A 15,203-nucleotide genomic window follows, 5' to 3' on the forward strand; every position below is an offset into this window, starting at 1 on the left:
TTGTCTGAGAAATTGTTTTATAACATGAGTCAATGCGAAATCCTGCTGACCCACGATCTTAAAAAAAAAAAAAAAAAAAAAAAAACTCATGTCATACGAAAGTTGACCCCTCAACTAGTTTCAATAAAAAATAAAAGGGAGATCAAATTTTCACAATAAATGATTAACAATATAATAATATATGCAAACCCTCACGTTTTTTTCATAGCCATTATATAATTTATATTTTATGCTTCGTATAAACCCATCCCTAGATGAGAACTGAAAGAAGCTGTGTGCATGCGTCATGATTGCTTACGTACACTCCTGACGTATCACGATTTATTAGTCTCCAAAATAAAATATAAATTAATAAAACTCGAGCTCATTTTTAACTCTTGTTAAAAAAATCCTGGATTTAGACGTGTCTAGATCCAATTACTCTTGGACTCGGTCTTAAGATTGACTTTATTTCTTATTTTTAAATAGCTTGGATTTTCCCGATATCATTAACTCGTAATTGTAATGTCAAGTTGAAAAGAAAAATAAAAATCATAAAATGCAAAGGCTGAAAACCAAATGCATAGAAAGAAATAGACTACATATGGTCGAATCTTTGAGGTGTTAAGGTGCTAGCTTGGGTGGTAATTGATAATTGTATATGCTTCATATATATTAACATGTTGTGTTTGAATCTGAAATATATATATATATATATATATATATATAACACACACACACTAAAATATATTTTTTATATATAATTGTCCAAGACCTCGTTAAATTTTATATATATATATATAATCTTTGGTTTCTATATAAAAAAAATTAAAAAAAAAAAACATGACTATTTAGACAATAACAACAAAAATAAAACAAAAAAACTTACATTGAGATATAAAAAAGAAAAATAAACAAAACAAATTAAAACATCAATAAATCATGTGTTGGTTTGTTCAATGTCATCTGCATTGATTAGAATACCAGATCTTGAATATACAAATTAATGATTATAGAATCAGCTAATAAGAGAGACGATTACGAATCAAGCTAAAGTAAAAACTAAAATCTACAGTACCTTTTTGAAAGATAATATTATTCCGAACTAATCATATATTTCAAGTTGTGCCGGAAGATAAACGCTTTTAAGTTTTTTTTTTTGAAAATTTTCGTTCAGACACCATTAACATTAAATAATCTCCAATTATACATATGTTCAAATGAATAAAAAAATTTATTTGATTCATCATCATTAACAAAACTAAAATTAATGACTTAGGTTTTGTGTAAAACATGTAGAAGTTTTACAATAGTTGTTAATAGTGTCAGTGTTCACACACGCGCACTAACTTCACCAGCTTGATTGGCGAGGAACATGGTGAAGCACATGGAGGATGAACAGCTTGTCATGAAGAGCATTCACACATACATGATGGCATGATGCCGAGGTGCTGAACATGGAGGGGAAGGATGCTGCTATATAAACTGAAGAGTAGGGAGCAAAAATATGTAGAGTATCTTCAACGCTATCCATAACATACATTTTCCTAGCTAGCTAAGTATAACTTACTTACTGTGAGGTCTAGATTTCAAATAATGAGTCACCACAGTACCTACCAACCTCAAGGTAAAGTTATTTTTCCATAATTAAGTTAACATAATTAATTTATCAAGTTCATCGATTAAGGATGAGTTGCTAATGATCTTTCAGGAGCATATCCACCACCGAGCCAGCAGGCGCATCCTCCTCCTCCTCCTCCACCACAATATTCCTATCCACCACCAGTTCAAGGGTATCATCAAGGTCCATACGTTGCACCACCTGCAGCTAGTTACCCTATGAATAACGGTGCTCAACAGCCACCACCTCCTGAAAAGAAGAAGAAGAATAAATGGTAGTAATTCAACATTTCATAATTACTCTCCTAATTGTGCATCTAAATGAATATTATTCATACACACATGAGCATGCGCGCATATATATATATATCTGATTTATTTGTTCTTTTTTTTTACACAGTTGGCGTTGTTGTGTGTATTGTTGCTGCGAGTGCCTCTCCAATATTTCTTTTTGATGAGCGTGATTCATCATTACTCAAATCACATCTCTGGGAATCCTTGTGGGAAATTGACCTAATTTGTTTGGTATCCATTTATGTAATGTATTATCTTTTTCATGTAATGTGAATTTCAATTAACTATGCAACAATAATGGTGTTTTTCTTTCCAATTAATCTGTATTTTATATTAGTACCTGTGAATTTTATGTTATTATTATTTTTTTTGTCAGTTGCGTTAAATCAATATGTATAATTAAAAATGGTATAAAGATGTTAACATTAATTCCAAGACAATATAAATGATTATCAAGAGTATTTGACCTTAGTTTTTAAAAACATTTCAGAAAAAAAAAATACTAACAAAAAACCTAAAAAATATGTTCTTGATGTATTTGCACAATTTTCAATGATTTTTTTCAAAGAATTAAAATTTTTTAGTGATTTGCTTGTAACTGTAGAATGGAGAAAACTGATTTGAAAATTAAAAACTTCCTCACGAAGCAACCCAATTAATTTTTAATCAAATGATTCATAATTAAATTTTTTAATCTAATTGTCTGTTTTTCTTTGATTTATCTCAAGTTATTGAATAAATAGTAAAAAAAATATTTTTAATATTCAATGGTTAATTGTTTTATACTTTTATCTTCAAATTAAAAAAATTATGTCTATAAATAAATAAATAGTAGCACACAAGAAAAAGATTTTAGGAGAGAATTTCATAAGGAGCGGGGTTGTAAGAGAGAATTAAATAGAAAAAAAAAATCACACACATTAAAACACTCATCAAAAGAAAAGAAACACAATAAAGTTTCTCCACCCTCCCAAAAACACACCAAAACCCACCCGTAACGAGCAAAAAGTGAATCAACATAATTAACCCTTCTCTCCCAACCTCAATTCCTCCATGGAAGCAGCATGCATCGTGACCTCCATCAGTACTTCATATCCTCTCTTGTGCAACACCGTGATCAGTCTAGCGCAGCTTGTTCCAGCTCTGGCAGCATCTCGGTCCAGCAGACAACAGCTTCACCTTGTCCATTCCTGTGGTAGAACGCAGTCCAACCACAGCAGCACCGAGTAACCACCTTACTTCACCGCCACAAGTAGCAGCAAGTTTTCTTCCTTTCGTATGAAATTACTTGCTTAAAGAATGGGAGCATGGTGTAGACATATCAGAGGTTTTAACTGACAATCACAGCACAAATTTTATATATCTTCTCTGACCAGCACTAGCTCCAACATCTTCAACTCCTCCTTCCATAGCAGCTGTAACAATACTTGTCTCAGATGAGAAGTCACAAAAACACCAGCACTCGTGTCTTTGTCTCCTACGTTCATAACAACACACAACCGACCAAGTCATCAGCTCCTTTTAACGACTGCGACAGCATCAGAAGATAAGATCCAAGAGAAAGGAAGAAGGCAACAACAATCTTTAATTTGCGCCTTGGGTTATTCTTAAAATTGGGGTACTCTAAGACCTGCAACTACAACCCCGAGAAGCCATGATACTGGACCCAGATCTTGACATCAACTCTAGAAAGCATCAATAATCTTCATGTGCCTAAGTGACAGCTCCTTTTCCCATAGAAAGATGTAGTAGCAAGGAAATAACACAATCACAGTCTAGTCTACGTATGATTCTGCTCCTTCTCTATAGTTTAAAATGCTTTTCGTTTTGATGTTTTATGATTGTTATAATAACACAATGAAATCATGGAATGGATTATTTACCCGTACACATCTTTTATTTTGGTCGGCCTTTTTTATCATAACGAAGGTCTAGTCTGGGTAAGGAGTGTGAGCTGTTAGACTTGGCATGGTCATGAGTCATGCGTTTTGTTTTGTGCTTTCATAATACAAATAATGACTTCCTAGTCTAGATGATGACGTAGGGAGCATGCTTTGTTTGGCTACTATGAAGTTTCCTTGGGCACTATCAGGTCTGGTTTGTAAGATAGAGGCAGAGTGTTTTGATTCTTCATTTTGATCTTTCAAAAAGACAAAAGAGTATATAGATTTGTTTATGGGTCAACCTTTTCAAAGACTTTTCTTTTTTAAAAACAACGTGGGCTGCATGTTATGCTTAGGGAAGGCTGGGCTATTTGTTTTTTAAACCCATTCGTTTCTTTCGGACCGGGCATGTGCTGGCTTTGGTTTCGGCTAGAGAGCCCAGCCCGCGTGGATGGGCTAAGTCCTTAAAAGTCTTAAGATCATGTCCGGCCCTTAAAGAGTGTTTGGAAATACAGGCAAACCGGTGTTTTCAAAAAACTAAAAATAAAAAATTTTGCTGAAATTTTTTTTTTTAATGTTTTGGATTATTTTGATACTCTGATTTCAAAAATAATTTTAAAAAAAATAAAAAAAAAATAATATTATTTTGATCAATTTTGGAATGAAAAGCACTTTGAAAAGTAACCACAACCACACTTACAAACAGATTAAAATTTATTTGGCAAACATAATTCCAAGAAAATTTTCAAACCTTGTATTTCTATTTTTTAGTTTTTTTTTTTTTTGCAAGGCATTAGCCATAGTATAATTTTAATAACTTTTTGGACGACCATCTTGCAATTAATTTTGAGTTATTAATTAAAAAAAATTATTTTTTATATTTAATATTTGAAATTGTAATTTATATGCAAGGTACTTTTCTAATATTAAATAAATTAGTTTTCTCCACGTAAACAACAACAACAAAAATTTAATACAATGTTGTTTTAATTATACGTGGCCCATAATAAATTTGAAATGTAAGATTTATTTACACGAATAAATCCTCATCTCAGGCCATAGAGAGACCATTTATGAGGAACTCATCAAAGTCTTTAAATCATATTCAAATCACATAATGTAGTTTAGTTTAGGTAAAGTGCACTGGGAGTGCTAAAACCTTTTCTAGCCACAACCAGTCCTTCACCCTTGAAATTAATTTCTAATAAAACTAGTACACTCGAGTTTTTTAGCAACTCTAAACCAAACAACTAGATGGTGACTCTCTGACACCTCCATCGTCGTGCTTTTGACAAAGAGTTCAAAATCCTTAATTGTGTAAGAATAAAATTCAATTAAGATGTGTGTGTATGTATATTAATGCAAGTTGAATTATAGTTGCTGGAAAAAATTATTAAAATAAATAATAAAAGTTGAATATACATCAAAACCTCCTGCATGGAAATCTCAGATATTGTGATGCTATGCAATCTTTGGGATTTTATTTTTTTTTTAATTTTAAAGGTTGAGCTATTTCTTAGTAGTGGGTTAATTTCTTTGAGATTTGTTTATTTATTTTGAAGGGTTGCGCTACTACGTGTTATTGCAATTAAATTAGAGCAGATTAGAGAGGTGTTAGCTTAGGGATAGTTTTTAAATTCGGTCCGGTTCAAGGCCTGAGTTTCGGGTTTTGATTTAGTCATCGTGTCGCTTGGGTCTATTTTTTTTTAATAAAAAAAAAACAACATCAATTTTAATAAAAATAAATAAAAGTTAGGGGGTTGCAACCAGGTTTTTGACCGGATCTTGCTGAGTCTCTGAGTCACACCGGGTTTTTGTTTTTCATTATTTTTTCTTAAACTCGGTTTACTTCCAGACTTGAATCAACTCATCAGGCCGGGTTATATTTCAAAACTATAAGCTTAGGTGGTAATTGATAAGTTTATATGCTTCATATATATTAACATGTTGAGTTTGAATATGAAAAAAAAAAAAAACACACTAAAAGTTAATTTTTTTATATAATTGTCCTAGACACCATTAAATTTTATTTTTTATTTTAAATGTCCAAGACACCATTAACTAAGTGTATATGCTTAGTTAATTTTATTTTTTTATAAGTGTCCAAAACACAAAATTTAATATAATTTGCATTGATTAGAAGATGGTATCTTGAATATTTGAACTGGTAATTATAAGACTCCAACCAGTAAAAGAGACATTAAAGGATCAAGCTAAAGTAGAAATTAAGACCTGCAGTACCTCCTTGAAAGATAATATTATTCCGAACTAGCTATGTATTTCAGGTTGTCTAGAAAAATAAAAGATTTCTTGCCTCTTTTCAAAAATTTCCAGTAAAACCATTAAAATTGAAAAATCTTTAACTATACATATGCCAAAATGAATTAAAAATTATCTTTGGATTCATCAACATTAACAAAACTAAAATTAATGACTCAGGTTTTGTACGTGTAAAACATCTAGAAATCTAAGACTCTATTTGTTTTAGTGATTGTAGTTGAGATTGAAATTAAAATTAAATACAATCCAATTATATACAAAAACTCAATCATACAAACTAACTTTTCTTACTTTTCCTTACTTTTTGTAGTGGCTCCATGCACAAAAACACAACACAGCCACGAAAATAAAGATATCCTAAGTACAATAATTGTTAATAGGGTCACACGCACTAACATCACCAGCTTGAATGGCCAGGAATATGGATGGTGACGCACATGGAGGATGAACAGCTTGACGTCATGATCGAAGGGCATTCACACATACATGATGTCGAGGTGCTGAACATGGAGGGGAAGGATGCTGCTATATAAATTGAAGAGTAGGGAGCAAAAATATGTAGAGTATCTCCAACGCTATCCATAACATACATTTTCCAAGCTAGCTAGGTATAAGTTAATTACTTACTGTGAGGTCTAGATTTCAAATAATGAGTCACCACAATACCTACCAATCTCAAGGTAAGGTTATTTTTCCATAATTAAGTTACTAGTCTTTTACATGATTAATTTATCAAGTTCATCAATTAAAGATGGGTTGCTAATGATCTTTCAGGAGCATATCCACCACCAAGCCAGCAGGCGCATCCTCCTCTTCCTCCACCACCGAGCCAGCAGGCGCATCCTGCAGTTGCACCACCTGCAGTTGAAAAAAAGAGGCATAAATGGTAGTAATTCAACATTTCATAATTACTCTCCTAATTGTGGATCTAAATGAATATTGTGCGTACACACATGAGCATGCGTGCATACATACATATACATATACATATACATATACATACATGTATTATCTCTGGGAATCCTTGTGGGAAATTGACCTAATTTGTTTGGTATCCATTTATGTAATGTATTATCTTTTTCATGTAATGTGAATTTCAATTATTTCAATTAACTATGCAACAATAATGGTGTTTTTCTTTCCAATTAATCTGTATTTTATATTAGTACCTGTGAATTTTATGTTATTATTATTTTTTTTGTCAGTTGCGTTAAATCAATATGTATAATTAAAAATGGTATAAAGATGTTAACATTAATTCCAAGACAATATAAATGATTATCAAGAGTATTTGACCTTAGTTTTTAAAAACATTTCAGGAAAAAAAAAACTAACAAAAAACCTAAAAAATATGTTCTTGATGTATTTGCACAATTTTCAATGATTTTTTCAAAGAATTAAAAATTTTTAGTGATTTGCTTGTAACTGTAGAATGGAGAAAACTGATTTGAAAATTAAAAACTTCCTCACGAAGCAACCCAATTAATTTTTAATCAAATGATTCATAATTAAATTTTTTAATCTAATTGTCTGTTTTTCTTTGATTTATCTCAAGTTATTGAATAAATAGTAAAAAAATATTTTTAATATTCAATGGTTAATTGTTTTATACTTTTATCTTCAAATTAAAAAAATTATGTCTATAAATAAATAAATAGTAACACACAAGAAAAAGATTTTAAGAGAGAATTTCACAAGGAGCGGGGTTGTAAGAGAGAATTATATAGAAAAAAAAAAATCACACACATTAAAACACTCATCAAAAGAAAAGAAACTCAATAAAGTTTCTCCACCCTCCCAAAAACACACCAAAACCCGTAACGAGCAAAAGTGAATCAACATAATTAACCCTTCTCTCCCAACCTCCATTCCTCCATGGAAGCAGCATGCATCGTGACCTCCACCAGCACTTCATATCCTCTCTTGTGCAACACCGTGATCAGTCAAGCGCAGCTTGTTCCAGCTCTGGCAGCATCTCGGTCCAGCAGACAACAGCTTCACCTTGTCCATTCCTGTGGTAGAACGCAGTCCAACCACAGCAGCACCGAGTAACCACCTTACTTCACCGCCACAAGTAGCAGCAAGTTTTCTTCCTTTCGTATGAAATTACTTGCTTAAAGAATGGGAGCATGGTGTAGACATATCAGAGGTTTTTAACCGACAATCACAGCACAAATTTAATCTTCTCTGACCAGCACTAGCTCCAACATCTTCAACTCCTCCTTCCATAGCAGCTGTAACAATACTTGTCTCAGATGAGAAGTCACAAAAACACCAGCACTCGTGTCTTTGTCTCCTACGTTCATAACAAAACACACAACCGACCAATTCATCAGCTCCTTTTAACGACTGCATGCGACAGCATCAGAAGATAAGATCCAAGAGAAAGGAAGAAGGCAACAACAATCTTTAATTTGCGCCTTGGGTTATTCTTAAAATTGGGGTACTCTAAGACCTGCAACTACAACCCCGAGAAGCCATGATACTGGACCCAGATCTTGACATCAACTCTAGAAAGCATCAATAATCTTCATGTGCCTAAGTGACAGCTCCTTTTCCCATAGAAAGATGTAGTAGCAAGGAAATAACACAATCACAGTCTAGTCTACGTATGATTCTGCTCCTTCTCTATAGTTTAAAATGCTTTTCGTTTTGATGTTTTATGATTGTTATAATAACACAATGAAATCATGGAATGGATTATTTACCCGTACACATCTTTTATTTTGGTCGGCCTTTTTTATCATAACGAAGGTCTAGTCTGGGTAAGGAGTGTGAGCTGTTAGACTTGGCATGGTCATGAGTCATGCGTTTTGTTTTGTGCTTTCATAATACAAATAATTACTTCCTAGTCTAGATGATGACGTAGGGAGCATGCTTTGTTTGGCTACTATGAAGTTTCCTTGGGCACTATCAGGTCTGGTTTGTAAGATAGAGGCAGAGTGTTTTGATTCTTCATTTTGATCTTTCAAAAAGACAAAAGAGTATTTAGATTTGTTTATGGGTCAGCCTTTTCAAAGACTTTTCTTTTTTAAAAACAACGTGGGCTGCATGTTATGCTTAGGGAAGGCTGGGCTATTTGTTTTTTAAGCCCATTCGTTTCTTTCGGACCGGGCATGTGCTGGTTTTGGTTTCGGCTAGAGAGCCCAGCCCGCGTGGATGGGCTAAGTCCTTAAAAGTCTTAAGATCATGTCCGGCCCTTAAAGAATATTTGGAAATACAGGCCAACCAGTGTTTTCAAAAAATTAAAATAAAAAATTTTGCTGAAATTTTTTTTTTATGTTTTTGGATTATTTTGATATTCTAATTTCAAAAATAATTTTTTTTAAAAAAATAAAAAAAATATTATTTTGATCAATTTCGGAATGAAAAGCACTTTGAAAAGTAATCACAACTACACTCCCAAACAGTTCAAAATCCTTAATTGTGTAAGAATAAAATTCAATTAAGATGTGCGTGTATATATATCAATGCATGTATATATATTAATGCAAGTTGAATTATAGTTGCTGGAAAAAAATTATTTAAAATAAATAATAAAAGTTGAATATACATCAAAACCTCCTTAATGGAAATCTCAGATATTGTGATGCTATGCAATATTTGGGATTTATTTATTTATTAATTAATTTTAAAGGTTGAGCTATTTCTTAGTAGTGGGTTAATTTCTTTGAGATTTGTTTATTTATTTTGAAGGGTTGCGCTACTACGTGTTATTGCAATTAAATTAGAGCAGATTAGAGAGGTGTTAAGGTGTAGCCTAGGGATAGTTTTTAAATCCGGTCCGGTTCAAGGCCTGAGTTTCGGGTTTTGATTTAGTCATCGTGTCGCTCGGGTCTATTTTTTAAAAAAAAAAACAAAACAACATTATTTTAATAAAAATAAATAAAAGTTATTGGGTTGCAACCAGGTTTTTGACTGGATCTTGTCGAGTCTCCGGGTCACCCCGGGTTTTGTTTTTCATTATTTTTTCTTAAACTCGGCTTACTTCCAGACCTGAATCAACTCATTGGGCCAGGTTATATTTTAAAACTATAAGCTTAGGTGGTAATTGATAAGTGTATATGCTTCATATATATTAAACATGTTGAGTTTGAATATGAAAAAAAAAAAACACACTAAAAGTTAATTTTTTATATATAATTGGTCCTAGACACCATTAAATTTTATTTTATTTTTAAATGTCCAAGACACCATTAACTAAGTGTATATGTTTAGTTAATTTTATTTTTTATAAGTGTCCAAAACACAAAATTTAATATCATTTGCATTGATTAGAAGATGGTATCTCGAATATTTGAACTAGTAATTATAAGACTCCAACCAGTAAAAGAGACATTAAAGGATCAAGCTAAAGTAGAAATTAAAACCTGCAGTACCTCCTTGAAAGATAATATTATTCCGAACTAGCTATGTATTTCAGGTTGTGTAGAAAAATAAAAGATTTCTTGCCTCTTTTCAAAAATTTCCAGTAAAACCATTAAAATTGAAAAATCTTTAACTATACATATGCCAAAATGAATTAAAAATTTTCTTTGGATTCATCAACATTAACAAAACTAAAATTAATGACTAGGTTTTGTGTAAAACATCTAGAAATCTAAGACTGTATTTGTTTTAGTGATTGTAGTTGAGATTGAAATTAAAATTAAATACAATCCAATTATATACAAAAACTCAATCATACAAGCTAACTTTTCTTCCTTTTCCTTACTTTTTGTAGTGGCTCCATGCACAAAAACACAACACAGCCACGAAAATAAAGATATCCTAAGTACAATAATTGTTAATAGGGTCACACGCACTAACATCACCAGCTTGATTGGCCAGGAATATGGATGGTGACGCACATGGAGGATGAACAGCTTGACGTCATGATCGAAGGGCATTCACACATACATGATGTCGAGGTGCTGAACATGGAGGGGAAGGATGCTGCTATATAAACTGAAGAGTAGGGAGCAAAAATATGTAGAGTATCTTCAACGCTATCCATAACATACATTTTCCAAGCTAGCTAGGTATAAGTTAATTACTTACTGTGAGGTCTAGATTTCAAATAATGAGTCACCACAATACCTACCAATCTCAAGGTAAGGTTATTTTTCCATAATTAAGTTACTAGTCTTTTACATGATTAATTTATCAAGTTCATCAATTAAAGATGGGTTGCTAATGATCTTTCAGGAGCATATCCACCACCAAGCCAGCAGGCGCATCCTCCTCTTCCTCCACCACCGAGCCAGCAGGCGCATCCTGCAGTTGCACCACCTGCAGTTGAAAAAAAGAGGCATAAATGGTAGTAATTCAACATTTCATAATTACTCTCCTAATTGTGGATCTAAATGAATATTGTGCGTACACACATGAGCATGCGTGCATACATACATATACATATACATATACATATACATATACATATACATATACATATACATACATGTATTATGTATATCTGATTTTTTTGCTGTTTTTTTTTTACACAGTGGGCGTTGTTGTGGGTGTTTGTTGCTGCAAGCGCTCTGCAGATGGCGTTGCTGTTTTGTGTTGGTGCTGCAAGTGCCTCTCCAATATTTTATTTTGATGAGCGTGATTCATCATTACTCAATTCACATCTCTGGGAATCCTTGTATGAAATTGACCTAATTTGTTTGGTATCCATTTATGTAACATATTATCTCTTTCATGTAATGTGAATTTCAATTTTTTCAATTAACTATGCAACAATAATGGTGTTTTTCTTTCCAATTAATCTGTATTTTATTTTAGTACCTGTGAATTTTATGTTATTATTATTTTTTGGTCAGTTGCGTTAAATCAATATGTATAATTAAAAATGGTATAAAGATGTTAACATTAATTCCAAGACAATATAAATGATTATCAAGAGTGTTTCAGCCTATTTTTTAAAATTTATTTCGCAAAAAAAATCAACAAAAAAAACCTAAATAATATGCTCTGAGACCTACAACAACAAACCCGAGAAGCCATGATACTGTACCCAGACCTTGACATCAATTCTAGAAAGCATCAATAATCTTCATGTGCCTCAGTGACAGCTCATTTTCCCATAGAAAGATGTAGTAGCAAGGAAATAACAATCACAATCTAGGATTTTAAAAGTGTGGTTATAGTAATTTTTTAAAGTATTTTTTATTTAGAAATATATTAAAATATTTTTTTTATTTTTTAAAAATTATTTTTGACTAAAAAAAATTAAAAATTTTTTTAAATATTTTAAAACGTAAAAATAAATATTACCTAATTTCTGCTTCTTCTCTATATTTTTAAATGCTTTTCGTTTCATGTTTTTATGATTGTTAGAACAAACGAAATCATGGAATGGATGGTGGGGGCAGTAATTATCTACCCGTACACCTCCTTTTATTTTGGTCGGACTTTTTTTTCTTGGCTAGAAAGACTACAAACGATATTTTTATTATAACGAAGGTCTAGTCTGAGTAAGCAGTGACATGTGAGGCTGCTTTTGTTTTCTGCTAGTTCTTTACGTTTGAAATGAATCAAATGAAATAAAGTGTGTGGTAATAAATAAAATTGTATTTTTATGGTGCGAGAGAAATCCATTAAAAAATTAAATTTAAAATATAATTTTTATGAAGTAATTTTTACATGTTTTTTTAATAGAATTTTGTAGAAATCTATTTATTTTTATGTTTTAAAATGCTTTTGAAAATATTTAATTTTTTTTTATTTTTTTTGCTTTAAATTAATATTTTTTTTGATATTTTTTAGATTATTTTGATGCACTGATATCAAAAATAATTTTTTAAAAAATATATTATTTTAATACATTTTCAAATAAAAAACTATTTTAAAACGTAACTGAACCACACTTTTAAATACAATAAGTTTTAGTAATATGTTTTTTTTACTATACATTAACTTTAACCATAATTTTTTATAAAATATATATCTAAATTTAACTAACCATAATTAATTATATTTTTTAAAAATTATAATAATAAAAACCACCTCGAAACAAACGCACGCTTAGACTTGGCATGGTCATGAGTTGCGTGCGTTTTGTTTTGTGCTTTCATAATACAAATAATTACTTCATGATGACGTAGGGCTAATGCTTTGTTTGGTTACTATGAAGTTTCCTTGGGCACAGGTCTGGTTTGTATGATAGAGGCAGAGTGTTTTGATTCTTCATTTTGATCTTTCAAAAAGACAAAAGAGTATTTAGATTTGTTTATGGGTCAGCCTTTTCAAAGACTTTTCATTTTTAAAAACAACGTAGGCTTCATGTTATGCTTAGGGAAATATGGGCTATTTGTTTATAAAGCCCATTCGGCTCTTTTGGACCAGGCCTGTGCTGGTTTTGGGTTTCTGCTAGAGAGCCCAGCCTGCGTGGCTGGCTAAGTCTTTAAAAGTCTTAAGATTTTGTTTGGCCTCACATAAATTTGTCATAAAAAATGCAATTTCTTGGGTTGTTAAACGTTTATTTGGCTTACACATCCTTGGTATAATTTTAATAATTTTTATTAATATCTCCATTTAATTTGAAAAATAAGTAAAAGCTCAAAAAATATCATAGAAACTATTTAAAATGCTTTGGCACATAAACACGGCATAACTAGGATTTAATCAATGGGACATGGGCCTAGAGATCCATATAATAGGAGTACATACATTAATTAATTTGATGAAATGGCTTAATAAATATGGGTTAGAGGAGAGAGCTTTGATTATAATGATTAATTTTTAATTAATTTCAATAACCTCCGATCCCATTATATAAAAGATAGGCTTGACTAAGCTCTATTTGGAACTGCGTGTCATTAAAAATTTATTTATTTTTTATTTAAAATTAATTTTTTTTTTATATTTTTAATTATTTTGATGTGTTAATATTAAAATAAAAAAATATTTATTTAAAATATTTAAAAAAAAAACAATTTGATGCTTCTAGAAGAGAGAAATCCTTAACGCGGTCATCTTAATTCCTAGGAGAAAATGCAAATACTTTGACATCGAGGGTCGAACTTTGAATTGGTCACAGCCTTTGCTTTTGAACAAATCGATCAAATTATTCAAAGAAATACCACTTAATGTCTAATTGGAATCTTCCCATGCATGTAAGAAGCCGCCATTGACAAAAATATTGTGAAATATGTTCTTGTTTTAACCAACCCTACCTCCTGCTTCATGTCTACATTATAAAATTTAAGCAGCTAGCTAGCCAAGTCCTTGAGACATAAATCTTGATCGTATACCAAATAAGTATTTCCAGAGGAAATCAGATTTTGATTTCAGTAATGAGTTACTACAACAATCAGCATCAAGCTCCTGCAGGTAATTAATTCAATTTATGTTCAGATTTTTTTGAAATTAGCCTTTCATTTATGATCATTATGTGATTTATCAAGAAAGTTGATCAATTTATAGTTAATGTATTGATGATTTTCAGGTATGTATGCTCCACCACCACCACCAGGTTCATATAATCCACCAAACCACCAGGTGTATCCTCCTCCACCACAATCTTATCCACCGCCGGTCCAAGGGTACCCTCAAGGCCATTACGTTGCGCCACCTCCGATGGGTTACCCTATGAAAAATGGTCCTCAATACCCCCAACAGCCACCTCCTCCTCCAGAAACTAAGCACAGGGGTGATGGATTTTGCAGTGGATGGTAATTAATTTTTTTTTTCTCTTAATTAATTTGTATCTAAGTAATTATTCACAGTTTTTATTTATTTATTTATTTTCCTATGTGACACAGTTGTGCTGCCTTATGTTGCTGCTGCCTCTTGGACATGTGCTTTTAGGGACTACAAGTGATTCTTTGTAAATTAAATTTGTAGCTTTTATTTATCTCCCCTTGTGTTTCTTTCTTGTGGGAAACTATCATTTTTTTTTTTTTTTTTTCATGTGATATGTATTATTTATCCACACAATAATATTTATATAAAAAATTTATATGCTTTTTAATATTTTTCTCCCAAGTGCATTCAGTCCAAATACAAACCTGCTCAATAAGTACTAATTTATATAATTATATAAATTATATTTTAAAATTTTATCAAATAATTTAAGTTTTAAATTAAAATAAATTTTTATCAAATTCTAAACGATAAACTGGTCAAGAGTTTGAATCTTATTAATGATAAACTTGTAAA

General features: G+C 31.5%; 1 protein-coding gene and 1 long non-coding RNA gene across 2 annotated transcripts; both read left to right on the forward strand.

Annotated features, from left to right (window-relative positions):
* The first annotated feature begins 11,001 nt into the window (after positions 1-11,001).
* Positions 11,002-11,804, forward strand: LOC140954608 (uncharacterized). The gene is made up of 3 exons (XR_012168030.1): positions 11,002-11,149; positions 11,244-11,355; positions 11,543-11,804. It is a non-coding gene; the product is annotated as an uncharacterized lncRNA (long non-coding RNA).
* Positions 11,805-14,210: 2,406 nt separating this feature from the next.
* Positions 14,211-15,015, forward strand: LOC118028336 (uncharacterized). The gene is made up of 3 exons (XM_035031893.2): positions 14,211-14,375; positions 14,491-14,716; positions 14,807-15,015. Exons 1-3 carry the CDS (start codon positions 14,339-14,341, stop codon positions 14,850-14,852), a joined length of 309 nt encoding a protein of 102 aa, XP_034887784.1. The 5' UTR covers positions 14,211-14,338; the 3' UTR covers positions 14,853-15,015.
* Positions 15,016-15,203: the final 188 nt, after the last annotated feature.

This window comes from Populus alba, chromosome 15, assembly GCF_005239225.2.
Source record: "Populus alba chromosome 15, ASM523922v2, whole genome shotgun sequence".
Classification (NCBI taxonomy): domain Eukaryota; kingdom Viridiplantae; phylum Streptophyta; class Magnoliopsida; order Malpighiales; family Salicaceae; genus Populus; species Populus alba.

What these genes read in the sequence shown, in the direction of transcription:
- LOC118028336 (XM_035031893.2), top strand. Translation starts at nt 14,339, where the DNA reads ATGAGTTACTACAACAATCAGCATCAAGCTCCTGCAG. An exon ending in TCAGCATCAAGCTCCTGCAG is followed by an intron (nt 14,376 to 14,490) that starts GTAATTAATTCA and finishes GATGATTTTCAG; the next exon opens with GTATGTATGCTCCACCACCA. An exon ending in GATGGATTTTGCAGTGGATG is followed by an intron (nt 14,717 to 14,806) that starts GTAATTAATTTT and finishes TATGTGACACAG; the next exon opens with TTGTGCTGCCTTATGTTGCT.